The sequence below is a fragment of the Lissotriton helveticus genome, chromosome 2_1, assembly GCF_964261635.1.
Source record: "Lissotriton helveticus chromosome 2_1, aLisHel1.1, whole genome shotgun sequence".
NCBI lineage: Eukaryota > Metazoa > Chordata > Amphibia > Caudata > Salamandridae > Lissotriton > Lissotriton helveticus.
Window position 1 is genome coordinate 410,241,949 of NC_136059.1, and position 12,405 is coordinate 410,254,353.

Sequence of the window (12,405 nt, forward strand, 5' to 3'; positions counted from 1 at the left end):
CAATGTTGATGTAAAATATGCAAATTTAGTAAGACAAACATGTTGGTTACTTTATTAACGTTATTCGAGGTTCATGAGTACAAGCAAGTCGCTTCATGTGCGAATCCTTGCTCCATCAGTGCTTATGTGTAGTGCCCACTGAGAACCAATGTGAAAATACACTTATCGCTCACATACATGTTTTTTTTTTTTTTTTTAAACAGTAACATTTTTATTTGATCCAGACCTCAACTAATTGGGGTTATAGAACGTTGACAAGCCGCAACTATGCTCACATTAGGACATATTAATAAAACGTGTAGAAAATCTTGCTGGCCACCTTTGCATAATTAGCATAAACCTTTGGGATTATTAGAACCATTCCAATTAGCTAAAAATTTGGCTAATGGGAGTATACCCAAGTGTAAGTAGAATACACCACCTTACTCCATGCTTTAATTGAAATCGCAAATAGGGAGCATAGGTTTTAAATTCTATTTGTTCTGCAAACCGTTTATAGTGCTTCAATTGACTGCAGTGTTCTTTATCAGATTCAAAGCTGATTCTAGGGGCCACATGTTTTAAAAACAATTTCAGGTGTGCTGGGGACCACTGCTTTAAAAGTGCAACCGTGCATTGAGACCTCAAAGGCTTTCACCATATTCCTATTAAAAGTATACCCAGTCGCTTCCTCTCTGAAAGTCTCCAATGTCTTAAGGTGTCTGGGGCTGCACGTAATAAATTGTACGCCCACTTAATATTATTTGAAATTACTCTGGTTGAGATGCCAGTTACCGATAGCTCAAGACGTAGGGCTTGACCTGGCACCGACTGAGCCACTTTTATCAATTTTCGGAGTATGGTCCCTTCCTTTACTTTTATAGATTTCCATGTTTTAATTTGTGAATATTCCATGGCATACGATAAAATCGGATGAATTTTCATACCGTAGACTTCCAGCATTGGTGTAAAGTGTCTATTTCCTGTGGAGTGGTACAATCTCTGTAAAGCCCCAACGTGGGAATCTGCCTTCCGGTACAGGTGTCAGAGGTGGGCTGTATCTAACAGATTGGTAGTAAAAATACGACCCAAATACACATCAGGGCTCGAAAAATCATTTAAAATGCACTAGACCTGCTGGTCTAGTAACCTACAAAATCTCCTCGACCTAACTGAAATCCACTTGACCTCTGACTGACAGCTGAGCAAATGTGACAAGTTAACAAGATTTAAACGCATTTTTATTGCTCATTTACTTTGTGAGCAATAAAGATCCCTTTATATCTTGCTATCTTGTCACATTTCCTCTGCTTTCAGAGGCAGAGGTCAAGGGTCAGTTTGTATTCCTACTCGCCAGAAAGGGCGAGTAGGACCTAAAAATAGCTGGTCCTGAATTAATCTGACTCGCAAATGCGAGCGGTCGAGTGAATTTTTCGAGCCCTGCACATACTCCTACAGTCTCTATTGGTTCATCTCCTAAATACCAGATCTAAGGTAAGGGCTTCCTTCTGCCACTCAAAGGGATTGCTTTCGTTTTATTAATATTTGGCATCAGGAAATTTTCGATTGCATACAGATTTAATTCATTCAAAGATCTTTTTAAACCTTTCTGGGTCTGGTCAAGTATAACAATATGATCTGCATACATTAAACAAGGTATATCGACTTTAGCTAATTTTGGAGGGAAATGCTTACTTTGAGAGAGACGCCCTGGGAGATCGCTAATATAGATGGAAAATAATAGGGGAGCTAATAAGCATCCCTGTTTTAGCCCATTCCGCAAAGGGATGGGGTTGGTTAGGCCTTTTTCTCCCCCCCCATTTGGACTCTGCACCATGTTGACGTATGAAAGGAGATTATTATTGTTAAAAGATCTTTGGGAATCCCCATTTCAGCCAATTTTCTCCATAGAGTCAATCTATCTACACTATCGAACGCCGTCGAAAAATCAATAAAAGCATGTGAACTGGTGGCTGGACCCTCTAGGCACCCTCCAGATTCCAGTTGAGTAGGCAAAAAATCTTAGGCTAATCTTACACTCTGAACTTTCTCTGAATGGATAAGCCTTCTGTACAGTCGCTACCTGCTTTTGGCTTGTAAGGAAGTTAAAAAATAACTTTCCTTTCACCCCCCTCTCTGCCCGAAAGCAGATTGCACTAGCCTGGGTCATGTCCAGGCTAGATTATTACAATTCCATTTACCTGGATTCGAACCTTGGCACCCAGGCAAAACTTCAAGTGGCACAGAATGTACATGTAAGAGCTATTCTTGGCATTCCTAAGTGCCAGTCAACGGCTGTGGGCATGGGTGAGCTGCATTGGCTCCCATCAAGAAGCACATTTTTTCTAAATCCATCTATAGTATTCATAAGACCCTCCACGTTCCCAGCCCTGCCGGGATTAAAGATGTTTCCTCAGGCCATCCCCGGAAGAGATCTTCGCTCTGTCAACTGCAGTTTGGTCATCGTACCAAGGGTTCAGAGAAAGAGATGATGGACAGAGGTTTTTCAGTTGCTGCCACCAGACCTTGGAACTAGCCTCCTAAGTCTCTGACGATTACCGAACATTTGCCTTTTTAGAAAGGCAATTAAGACCTGGCTCCATGACATCTAGGCAGCTTTTCCTAGAAGTAATTTGGTTTGATTGACACTATTCAATATCGGATGGTTGTGACTACAGTTCCTTAATGCCTATGGGTAAATGTCACTCCTTATTAAATTAAAATGAGTTAAATTAAAGTTATATATTAAAATCCAGTCATTTGCACAGCTCAAGTATTTTTCAGGAAATGAACACTGATTTTCCAACTACTTTCTCTTATTTGTTTAGATTGCTTTCATGTAAAAGTTGCTGTTAGTGTAATGAATAAAGTCTCCAATGAGTAAGACCAGGGCGAGGGAGCTACCCTTAGATTCCACTCTCCAGTGTGTTAGGCTGGAATGTTTCTCCCTTACAAGAATTACTTTTGTCTGTTGTTTTGTGCCCCTTAAAGTCAGCGTGTCTTCCTCTCCAGGCAGAATCTACTTAGTTGCAAGTCTTGTTCAGGACAATGCTTTCCAAATGTTAAAAGGGTGATGTGCCCTTATAATAAAAAAATATTAACCAAAATTGTTTTTATATTGGCTTGAAAGCAGATATGCTCTAGAGTGTAAAATAGGCTATATACTTTTTTAATGTTTGTCGTAATGTGTAAAATTAGAAGCAAAAGGAGTATGTTGCTTTAAGAAGTGATTGGAATTGCCTGATGATGTTGATCTCGGGTTACACATGTGATTAAAATAGTTCTCATATTCAGGGCGGGAGGCTCAATACGTGTAGTCCTGGAAGGAAATGTAGGTGTGAAAAAGTTATCTTTGTATATTGCAAGGGGAATTATAAGTTTATTGGAAATTCCTTCGGCTTTGAAATCCATTCATTTGTTACCCTTCATATATAGTTTTAAATTGAAAATGCTCCATATTGCACAAAAAGTACTAAACTACAAGGTAACCACGTTAACAAGATGCGTTTGAAACCGATAGTTCACATCCTTAAACTGTTTATCCAGGTATGTGAAAAAAGGCCCATCATAGCTCTAGCATATCTGGAACTCTCAAGTGATCAAAGAAAGATAGCAGTTACTAGTTTTCAGTTAGCAGCTTAACGCTGTCGTGCAGGGCACAGCACTCCAACCTTCTTTGATAGTCCCTGCCCTTAGCAATCCAAATTTTAGAAGTATGGTGCATCAATGCTTTAAAACTGTATATTTTGGAATACGTCTGCGGGCTAAGTGTTCTGTAAGAGATGCTATTGGGAGTAAAATAGGCAAAAATCTATCTGACTTGGAATAGTCTTAATTAATCAGGCTTGTGTGTTGGCGGCTCTTATATCACTCCTTTCAGTGCACCAGTCTTTTACAACACCCACTATCGCTTTCCCTAAAGCCAATAGAGCTCATTGTACAATGAGCACAAGTTAAATGATGGAGGAGTTAACATGAGCCTATAATCAGCAAGGTTCCCAGCGTGAAACCCTTAATCCAGAGGATCTGTGTGACAGCTCTTCCTTCCTCCGATGTCCGGGATCTCTCTACAGACTGCCACTGCCCAGTGAGGGTGGCAACAATCTCCAGCAAGGGAACAACCCAAAACTAAAACCCTCATCCCAAACAAGTGAAGCTCCCACCCTGTTATGGCAGTGACTTTTGGTCTTGGGTGACACTCTGCTTGCCGTTAGTCATCACAGGACTTTTTGTGGTGGATGCAGTCTTTGAATGATTGCAGTCAAACTGCCTCAATCTCTCCTTGTCCTTGGCTGGCGCAACACAATGTTTATGGTTTAAGCAGCGACATGGAGACCAGGGGATCCAATCTAGCATTTGGGTCAACTTCTGTCTCATTCCCTCCCCTTGCAGCTGGGGCTAAGCCTCTTATACCATACTGTGAAATTGCCTTTGTCATGAGTTTGCACAAGTTTGTTTTGTTAAATGAATTTAAGCAACTCGGCTTGGGTTTGCTGGTATGAAATGGTATACATGACTTTCTTCTGAAACCAACAAACAGGACAGTAACTGTTTAGGTACTTAGGGGGTGGGACAAACATTTTGCTTTGTCTAGGTTATGGAAAGCTACAAATATGTAGAGCAGAGTCCCTTCTCAATGAGCCCTAGTTCCTATGCTTGAGCTTAAGTTCTGCAGACCTTTTCCAAAGAGTCAATACTGCTCATATATATTTGCAGTTTATATAGTTGCCCATTTGATAGTATCTGCAAAGACTTGCAAAAAATATAATTAGTTGGTCAGTAGCTTTGCACTATGGAAGTGTCCAGCATTGGGTGAGAAGGCAATTAAACCATAATTCTTAACAGAAACTTGTTGGTTGTATGCCTTTATATACGTGAAGTAACCCAAGCCTGTGATCAGTAGTGTATTTGCCAGTGCTAAGCTTAAAATATCATCTTAACTTTTGCTTCCACAGGATAATTTAATTGTTTTTCAGTGTTAACATCTTTTGTTGGTTCATTTTCTTAGATTTGAGACCAAATGTCAACTTCTACTGGATGCGTGGTGAAACTCGTGTGGCTCGTGGGCATCGAAAGGGCAAGGTTGACCCAATTAGATTTCAGATAGATGACAGCCCACATAGCCAAATTCGTGTGCCTCAACAATTGGACCCGGTAAGAGCACTTTTCTTTCCTTTCAACTCTGCAACTGCACCATGCCACTCTCTATATATTTGCAGCATTTTGGTAGTGGATGAATCTAAAATGAATACTAGAGAAACCACACACTGCATTCAGCCAGCCAATCCGTCAAGTATAGCTTGGCTAATCTCCACAGGGGTATCCAGGCTTTGTGCTACAGATATCAATTGAAGAGCCAGGTCTCGAGTCCCTTCTGAAGTGGGTCAGCGAGGGTGCAGTGCGGATGTGGAGGGCGTTCCAGTCTTTGGCGGCGAGGTGGGAGAAGGAGCGGCTGCAGCAGATATGTGGTGTCTCAGCTAGGGCGAGGTGAGCAGAGGTTTCTGGCAGGTTGGCGGAAGATCAGGTGGTGGTTCACTTAGGCTGGTCCTTGGTTGTGGAGGGCTTTGTGGGCCTGAGCCAGGAGCTTGAAATGGCATCTTTTCTGGATGTGGAGCCAGTGGAGTTCGTTTAGATGCTGGGCCATGTGTGTCCTCTTGGGCAGGTTTAGGATCAGTCTGGCTGCTGCGTTCTGCCAATGTCGTGAATCTGAATCACTTAAAAATACAACTACAACGGGGGGCGGAGCTTGCCGGCGTTGATGGCGGTCGCATAAGCGCTGAGCCGATTCACCCACATAATCCTTCCAAAATCCTGGTTCTTTCGGCATCTACTGCCTGGCGCCGTCAGCTCAGCGCCCCCGGACTTCGTCGACCCCTCCGACGCTGGGAAGAAGTGAAGTACGGCACCACCGGAGCGCACACAGACGATCCCGCAAGGCGCGTCTGAAGGCCCTTAAGCCGCGGCCTTGCGCCACACAGCTCCCGGAGTGCGTCACGCGACGTGCGCTGCACCTTCTGCACCTTCTGCCCGGTGGCGCCGGAGGTCGGACACCCGGACCCGGCAAACGAGACCGGGACTGCGAGCAGCTCCGGAGGGGAGCGCCGGGCGCCACAGCTGCCGGTGCCTGGTTCGTGTACTGGCCGACTCTGAATGTTGGAGCCTCATTCTGAAGTGGCGGGCGGCACACAACAGCTTGGGGGACCCGGCCTGACCGGACAAGAAATCGTGAGGCCCACCCCACCACTTACGAGGTGTGTTGATTGCGCCCCCCCCCCCCCCGGGACTAGGACATAACTCCTGACATACCGCATCGCTGGGGACAGCCTAGTGCTGGGACACACGTGCTTTTTGCCAGGTACGCTGATCCTGCCGACGGGAGGCTTTCTCCCCCACAGAGACTTCCCCCAACGGTCTGCTGGGCCGGGAGGGCCGCCTGATCCGTAGGAGCATATCCTATCGCTGCCGGAGTGAGCCTGAGGCGACCTGGACCTGGATTCGGACGACGGGAGGTGCAACAGCCGGTCACAGTTCGGCCTTCTTCCCTCCCTTCGGCAGAAATCGCGCCGAGAAGGCGGCAGAGACCATCTCACCCCCGGGACAGCTCGACGAGCAGCGGCCTGGTGGCACGACAACGCTACGAGATGGGGAAGGGCGATAAAACGCAATCCAAACTGCCCTTCGAACAGCGGCGCAATAGGGCCCAAGACACTGGGGAGCCGGACTCCAACCGGCCCACTGCGACACAGGAAGGCTCGTTCTACGCAGACATAAAGGAGCTGCTGGTCACCATGGAGAAAGGCCTACAAGACAGCATGGCGTCTATCGGAACGAAGTTAGACGCGCTCACTTACCGCATGGATAGAATGTCGGAGAGGGTCGATAAACATGCGGAGCGCCTTGACATGTCCGAAAGACTAATCACGGAGGTCGAGGAGGGGCAGATGGAACTTGACAAAGACCGCAAGCACATGGCAAAGCTTCTGCAGGTGATCCAGGACAAATCGGAAGATTTGGAAGCCCGCTCCAGGAGGTCCAACATTCGAATTACGGGAGTTCCGGAGACGACCCAAACGGGTAAAATGGAGCTATTCGTAGAAAAACTACTGACCACCTTGCTGGGGGAAACCACATTCTCACCTATGTTCATTGTGGAGCGGACGCACCGCACGCTGGGCCCCAGACCACGCACGGGAGCCTCCCCCAGGCCCATTATCGCCAAGCTCCTGAATTATAGAGACAGAGACATGGCGTTGCGAGCGGCCAGGGAGAAGGGCCAGCTGCAATTTGAGGGATCAAACATCTCCCTATATCCGGACTTCACCGCTAGGGTGCAGGAAGAGCGGCGCCGGTTTGCCCCGTACAAGCAGCAGCTGCGAGATCTCGAGCTGGACTATGCGATGTTGTACCCGGCGAAGTTGAGGGTCAATCGACGAGGCCATTCCCACATCTTTACGGACCCCAAAGATCTTCAAAAGGCGCTGAAGACCTGGTCGAAAGAAATGCGGAACAGTCCCAGGTCACAATCGGGAGACCAGGACCCCACTAGCGGGCTGGATGAACAAGAATGACAGTACAGCGTCCCTGACTCCCTCCCGGGTGACCCTGGCCGGCGGCGCATGGCTGACCGGCGGTCGATTGCCAACACGGACTGTCTCCCTCCCGGAGGTTGAGGACTTCGGCGGCGGAGTGTCCTGTGGGCACTTCTTGAACGACTGCTATCTCCGAGACGTGGTGAGAATGTTCCAAGTCTTTATCATACACTCCTACTATTAGATTCTTAACCCGATTACATCTATTAACTGGTGGTTGGAGTGGGACTGTTCCCTCAACGATGCATTCGCATTGGGGTTGCTGGATGGTGGGGGGTGGTGGGTCCCGGCCCAGGCGGTGTCTACTGTTTTCCCACATTCATACATCTCGACTTGCATGGCCGTTCAACGACAAGAAAGGGGTGATGAGCTGCAGAACTTGTTTGGTACCAATGTTACTTGTTCTAATTTTGGTGACCTCCGCCCTCATGCTAACAGCACAACAGGTTCCAGTTGGGACCTATGGGGGATGTTTCGGGAGTTGGGGTGGGGGGGATCGATGCAGTCTGGGCCAAGTTGGGGTTGGTCTGCTGTGGGAGGGGGGAGCTGAGAATCTAGGGTTGTTTTGTGTTTTTTCGTTGTGCCCTGCCTCAAGGCACTCTTGGTGCGTGATGCGACTGCCTGCTTGCCTGCACTGCTGCCTGCTCCACGTAGCTGAATGCGATTTTAGGAACTGTGCACTGTCCCCATGGCTGTAGTAGGTGGTGAACGGGCCGATATGAGGCCCAAACTGTTGAATGTCCTCACATGGAATGTAAGAGGGCTTAATGATCACAGGAAGCTCAGGAAGGTGTTATGCTATCTTAAGCGCCACAATATCGATATTGCACTCCTACAAGAGACGCACCTCCCACTCATGAGTACTATGCTGCACACTAGAGGTCTGGCGGGGCATGTAGCGGCAGCCGGGTTCACCACGCACGCACGGGGGGTCATTACATGGGTAAACCCGACATCGGGTATTCGGCTGCAGGCCCTGAGTGTTGACGCAGAAGGGAGATACGTCATAGCGTCCTGCAAAGGGAGGGAGGATGGGTTTGTTAGTTGTTAACACGTATGGCCCCAACTACGACTCCCCGGATTTCTTTGATGCCCTAGCCAGTGAAATTGCTAGATACGACAATCCACACATATTATGGGGCGGGGACTTCAATTTGACGCTTAACCCAGACATAGACAGGTCATCGGGACCCCCCCGTCGGCCATCCGCAGCTGCACAATCGCTCATGGCAAAGCTAGTGATGCTGGATATGGTTGATGTGTGGAGGAACAGAAATGTTGGGAGGGGCGGGTTTACACACTACTCCGCATTTCACAATATACACACTAGGATAGACTACTGGTTTGTCACTGCGGGACTTCTCCGTGCCGTTGAGCATTGCACGGTCCTCCCGCGCACCCTCTCAGACCACTCTCCCATTCTGCTCTCTTTAGACACCACAGTGAGGGGACACATGCCCTTCGCGTGGCGCTTCCCGCCTTACTCCCTGTTGGATCCGCTCTTCCGCGGCGAATTGGCAGAGGCGATAGAAGTGTTCTTTGAGAAAAATGTTGGTTCTGTAGAGGACTTCCAGATAGTTTGGGAAACATTTAAAGTGTATATCAGAGGCATAGCGATGTCCAAGCACTCCAGTGTCCTAAAGTCCATTAGGGCCACCTTGGCTGACCTTGAGCTACGACTGCAAACGTTAGAAGCACAAAGTAGGGCCAGCCCAGACGATGCTACAGAGTGTGAAATTAGGCGCCTTCTGGTAGAATACCACGAAGCCGCGGACAGAGAGGTACTACATTTGGGCAAATACGCCACGGCCCGGACCTAGTGCGAGGGGGAGAGGCCGGGTTCAGTACTGGCGAACATCGTCAAAGGCCAGAGGAGAAGGACGCTAATCCCAGATGTACAAACCCCGGACGGAGATAGGGTGACGCACGAGACGAGTATCGCCGCAGCCTTCAGAGACTACTACTCGGAGCTATACTCCTCGAAAAGCGGTGACATGACTGCCGACATTCTGGATTATCTGGAACATATACGTCTCCCGTTTCTCTCAAACCCCGAGAAGGAGTTCCTGATGTGCCCTATCCAGATGGACGAAATCAGAGATGCGCTGGCCTCCATGAGATCAGGCAGTGCGCCAGGCATTGACGGACTATCAGTCGAATTCTATAAAGCGTTCCAGGAACAACTACTGCCGCATATCCGCACCCTTCTCGAGGATATAGGTGAGCAGGGCACTATGCCCAGCACGATGAGAGAGGCGATGATAGTAACGATTCTGAAGCCGGGTAAGCCACATGACGACTGTAGCTCATACCGCCCAATCTCGTTGCTGAACGTTGACACTAAGCTCTACGCCAAGGTGCTAGCGAATAGGCTGGCGCTACTGGCTTCCGACTTGGTGGCCCCGGAGCAGGCGGGTTTTATTCCCTCCAGAAACCTGACCTACAACATTAGGACGGTGCTGGGGACCATCCAACATGTAAAGCAGGACACACCAGCGGTAGCGCTCTTTTTGGACATGGAGAAGGCATTCGACTCCGTCGAGTGGCCATTCCTGTTGCAGGTGCTACGCCGCATGGGACTTGGTGAGCCCTTCATCCAGATGATTGGCGCGCTTTATGATCGCCCCTCGGCGAGGGTCCGTGTCGGTAATGCGATCTCCAGCCCTCTTTACATAGGCCGGGGCACCCGTCAGGGTTGCCCTTTATCCCCTCTATTATACGCAATTGCCGCAGAACCTCTGGCTTGTGCACTCAGGGAGTATCACAGCCACGAGGGGATTCGGTTCCCCACGTATAAAATTGTGGTGTCTATGTATGCGGACGACACGTTGCTGTACGCCCATGACCCCGCTACCACGCTTCCCCCCCCTCCTGAGGGAGGTGGTTCGGTATGGTGCCCTTTCGGGGCTCAAGGTTAACTGGGCGAAATCGATGGTACTACCGCTCACCCCGGTGACCACACGGGTGGAGACGGAATACCCAGTACAGTGGACGGAAGACCCGATAAGATATTTGGGGATCCAGGTCCACATGGATCCGGACCAACTGATTAGCCAGAACTACGGGAGGGCGATCAGTAAGCTAGAGGACGATATCGAGATATGGTGCAAACTACCCCTTACGCTGCTGGGCCGCATAACCATCATGAAAATGATAGTGCTGCCGAGATTTTTGTTCCTTTTCAACGCGTTGCCTATTGTGCTCTCCAAGGCCTTCTTTCACCGCTTGAACAGCCTGATGATAAAACTGGCATGGGCGGGGAAGCAACCGAGAGTCAAGTGGACAACACTCACCCTCCCATACAACTTGGGGGGATTGGCGGCGCCAGATCTGGAATTATATTACAGGGTGGCCCAGGCGTCGCACCTGCACACCTGGGTCCACGGAGACCGGCTTATCCCACACGTCAGGATGGAACGGTTATTCGCCTATCCACTTCCGCTCCCGGCGACGGTCTGCCAACCGCAGGATCGTCGGACGGGAATACTGGACTCCATCTCATCTACCAATCACGCTTGGCTCTCACTCCTCTTTCGCCAAGGAGGGGCGTTGCTTTATTCGCCGGAAATGCCGATAGAGTGGATGCGTTGGCTTCCACCGATGATGGACAGAGCAGTCACGCAGGAACTGAACAAACTGGGGTTGAGCAAGGCGGGCGACCTGTTCCAGGATGGCGCCGCCAAAACCTGGGACCAAACCCGGGGGGATGGTGGTGACCCTCCACTACTCCAGAGATTCCATTTCCATAGAACCCGGAGCGCCCTCTTGGAACTTCTGGGCCCGGACATGGCAGAGCCGCCAGACGTCCCAGAATTATCGTACGTCATTACACACAAAGACCCCAAAAAACTACTGACTAATCTCTACAACACAGCAAGGTCACATGCAGAACACCAGCTCGTGAAGGCCCGCCTGGAGTGGCAGAGCGACCTGGGTATCACGCTGGACAACGCTACATGGCGCTATTGCTGCGAAAACACGAAGCGCATTTCCCTTAATGGGAAACACCGGCTTATACATTTTAAATTCCTCCAGAGGGTGTATTACACCCCAGCACGGCTCCACCGCTATGGACTGCGTGTGGAGGCTCACTGTGAGCGTTGCCGGGCAACGGACGCTGACTTCCTGCACCTGTCTTGGGGGTGCCCGGGGGTACAGAAGTTCTGGCGTGAAATATTCGTAGAGATGAGCAAAATACTGGAGGTAGACTTGGAAGTTGACCCGGGAATAGCACTCATAGGTAGCACAAGGAAGCTCCCGGTGGCGATCCGCAGACTTACCGACATGGGGATGCTAATGGCCAGGAGAGTAGTAGCCCAGTGTTGGATGCGAGGCCCCCTGCCGACTAAGGCCAGATGGGCTCGGGACATGCTGTACTGTAGCACACAGGCGGAGACGTACAGTGAACTGTTGCCCCCAAAAAGCCGCCCGAAAAACTTCTGGGCCCTGTACCACACATACTTGCAGGGACAACAAGCTGACGATGTGAGTTCCGGGGACGACACGTTACACGAACTGATGGAAGACCCTCTGTGTGACGCTACCCAGGTCCCTGACGTAGGCGAGGTGTGAGAGGGGCGGGCTGGTGGGGGGGGGGTTGGGGGGGTGGGAGAGATGACTGGAGGTAGGAGTGCACCTGCGGGGCTAGATTGGAAGCGTGACACACCTCATGAGGATACCTATAGATGCCGCCCGGACGATAAGAAGAGGGACTGGACCTCCTTCAGGGTATAGCTACCAACGACCTTCCAGACGTAATCAGAGGAGGAGCCGGGGGCGCGGAAGGTTATTGCAGGCGGGGGCAGCGTGCTGCGGGGTGGGGAATTTCTTTGAGGCT

General features: G+C 49.6%; 1 protein-coding gene across 2 annotated transcripts in view; it reads left to right on the top strand.

The window, feature by feature from the left end:
- MRPS30 (mitochondrial ribosomal protein S30) overlaps positions 1 to 12,405 on the top strand; it is a 76,279-nt gene that overhangs the window by 16,442 nt on the left and 47,432 nt on the right. For both annotated transcript variants that reach the window (XM_078675047.1, XM_078675045.1), the window contains exon 2: positions 4,988 to 5,133. In XM_078675047.1, coding sequence (XP_078531173.1) covers positions 4,988 to 5,133 — 146 coding nt within the window. The remainder of the gene's footprint in view (positions 1 to 4,987; positions 5,134 to 12,405) is intronic.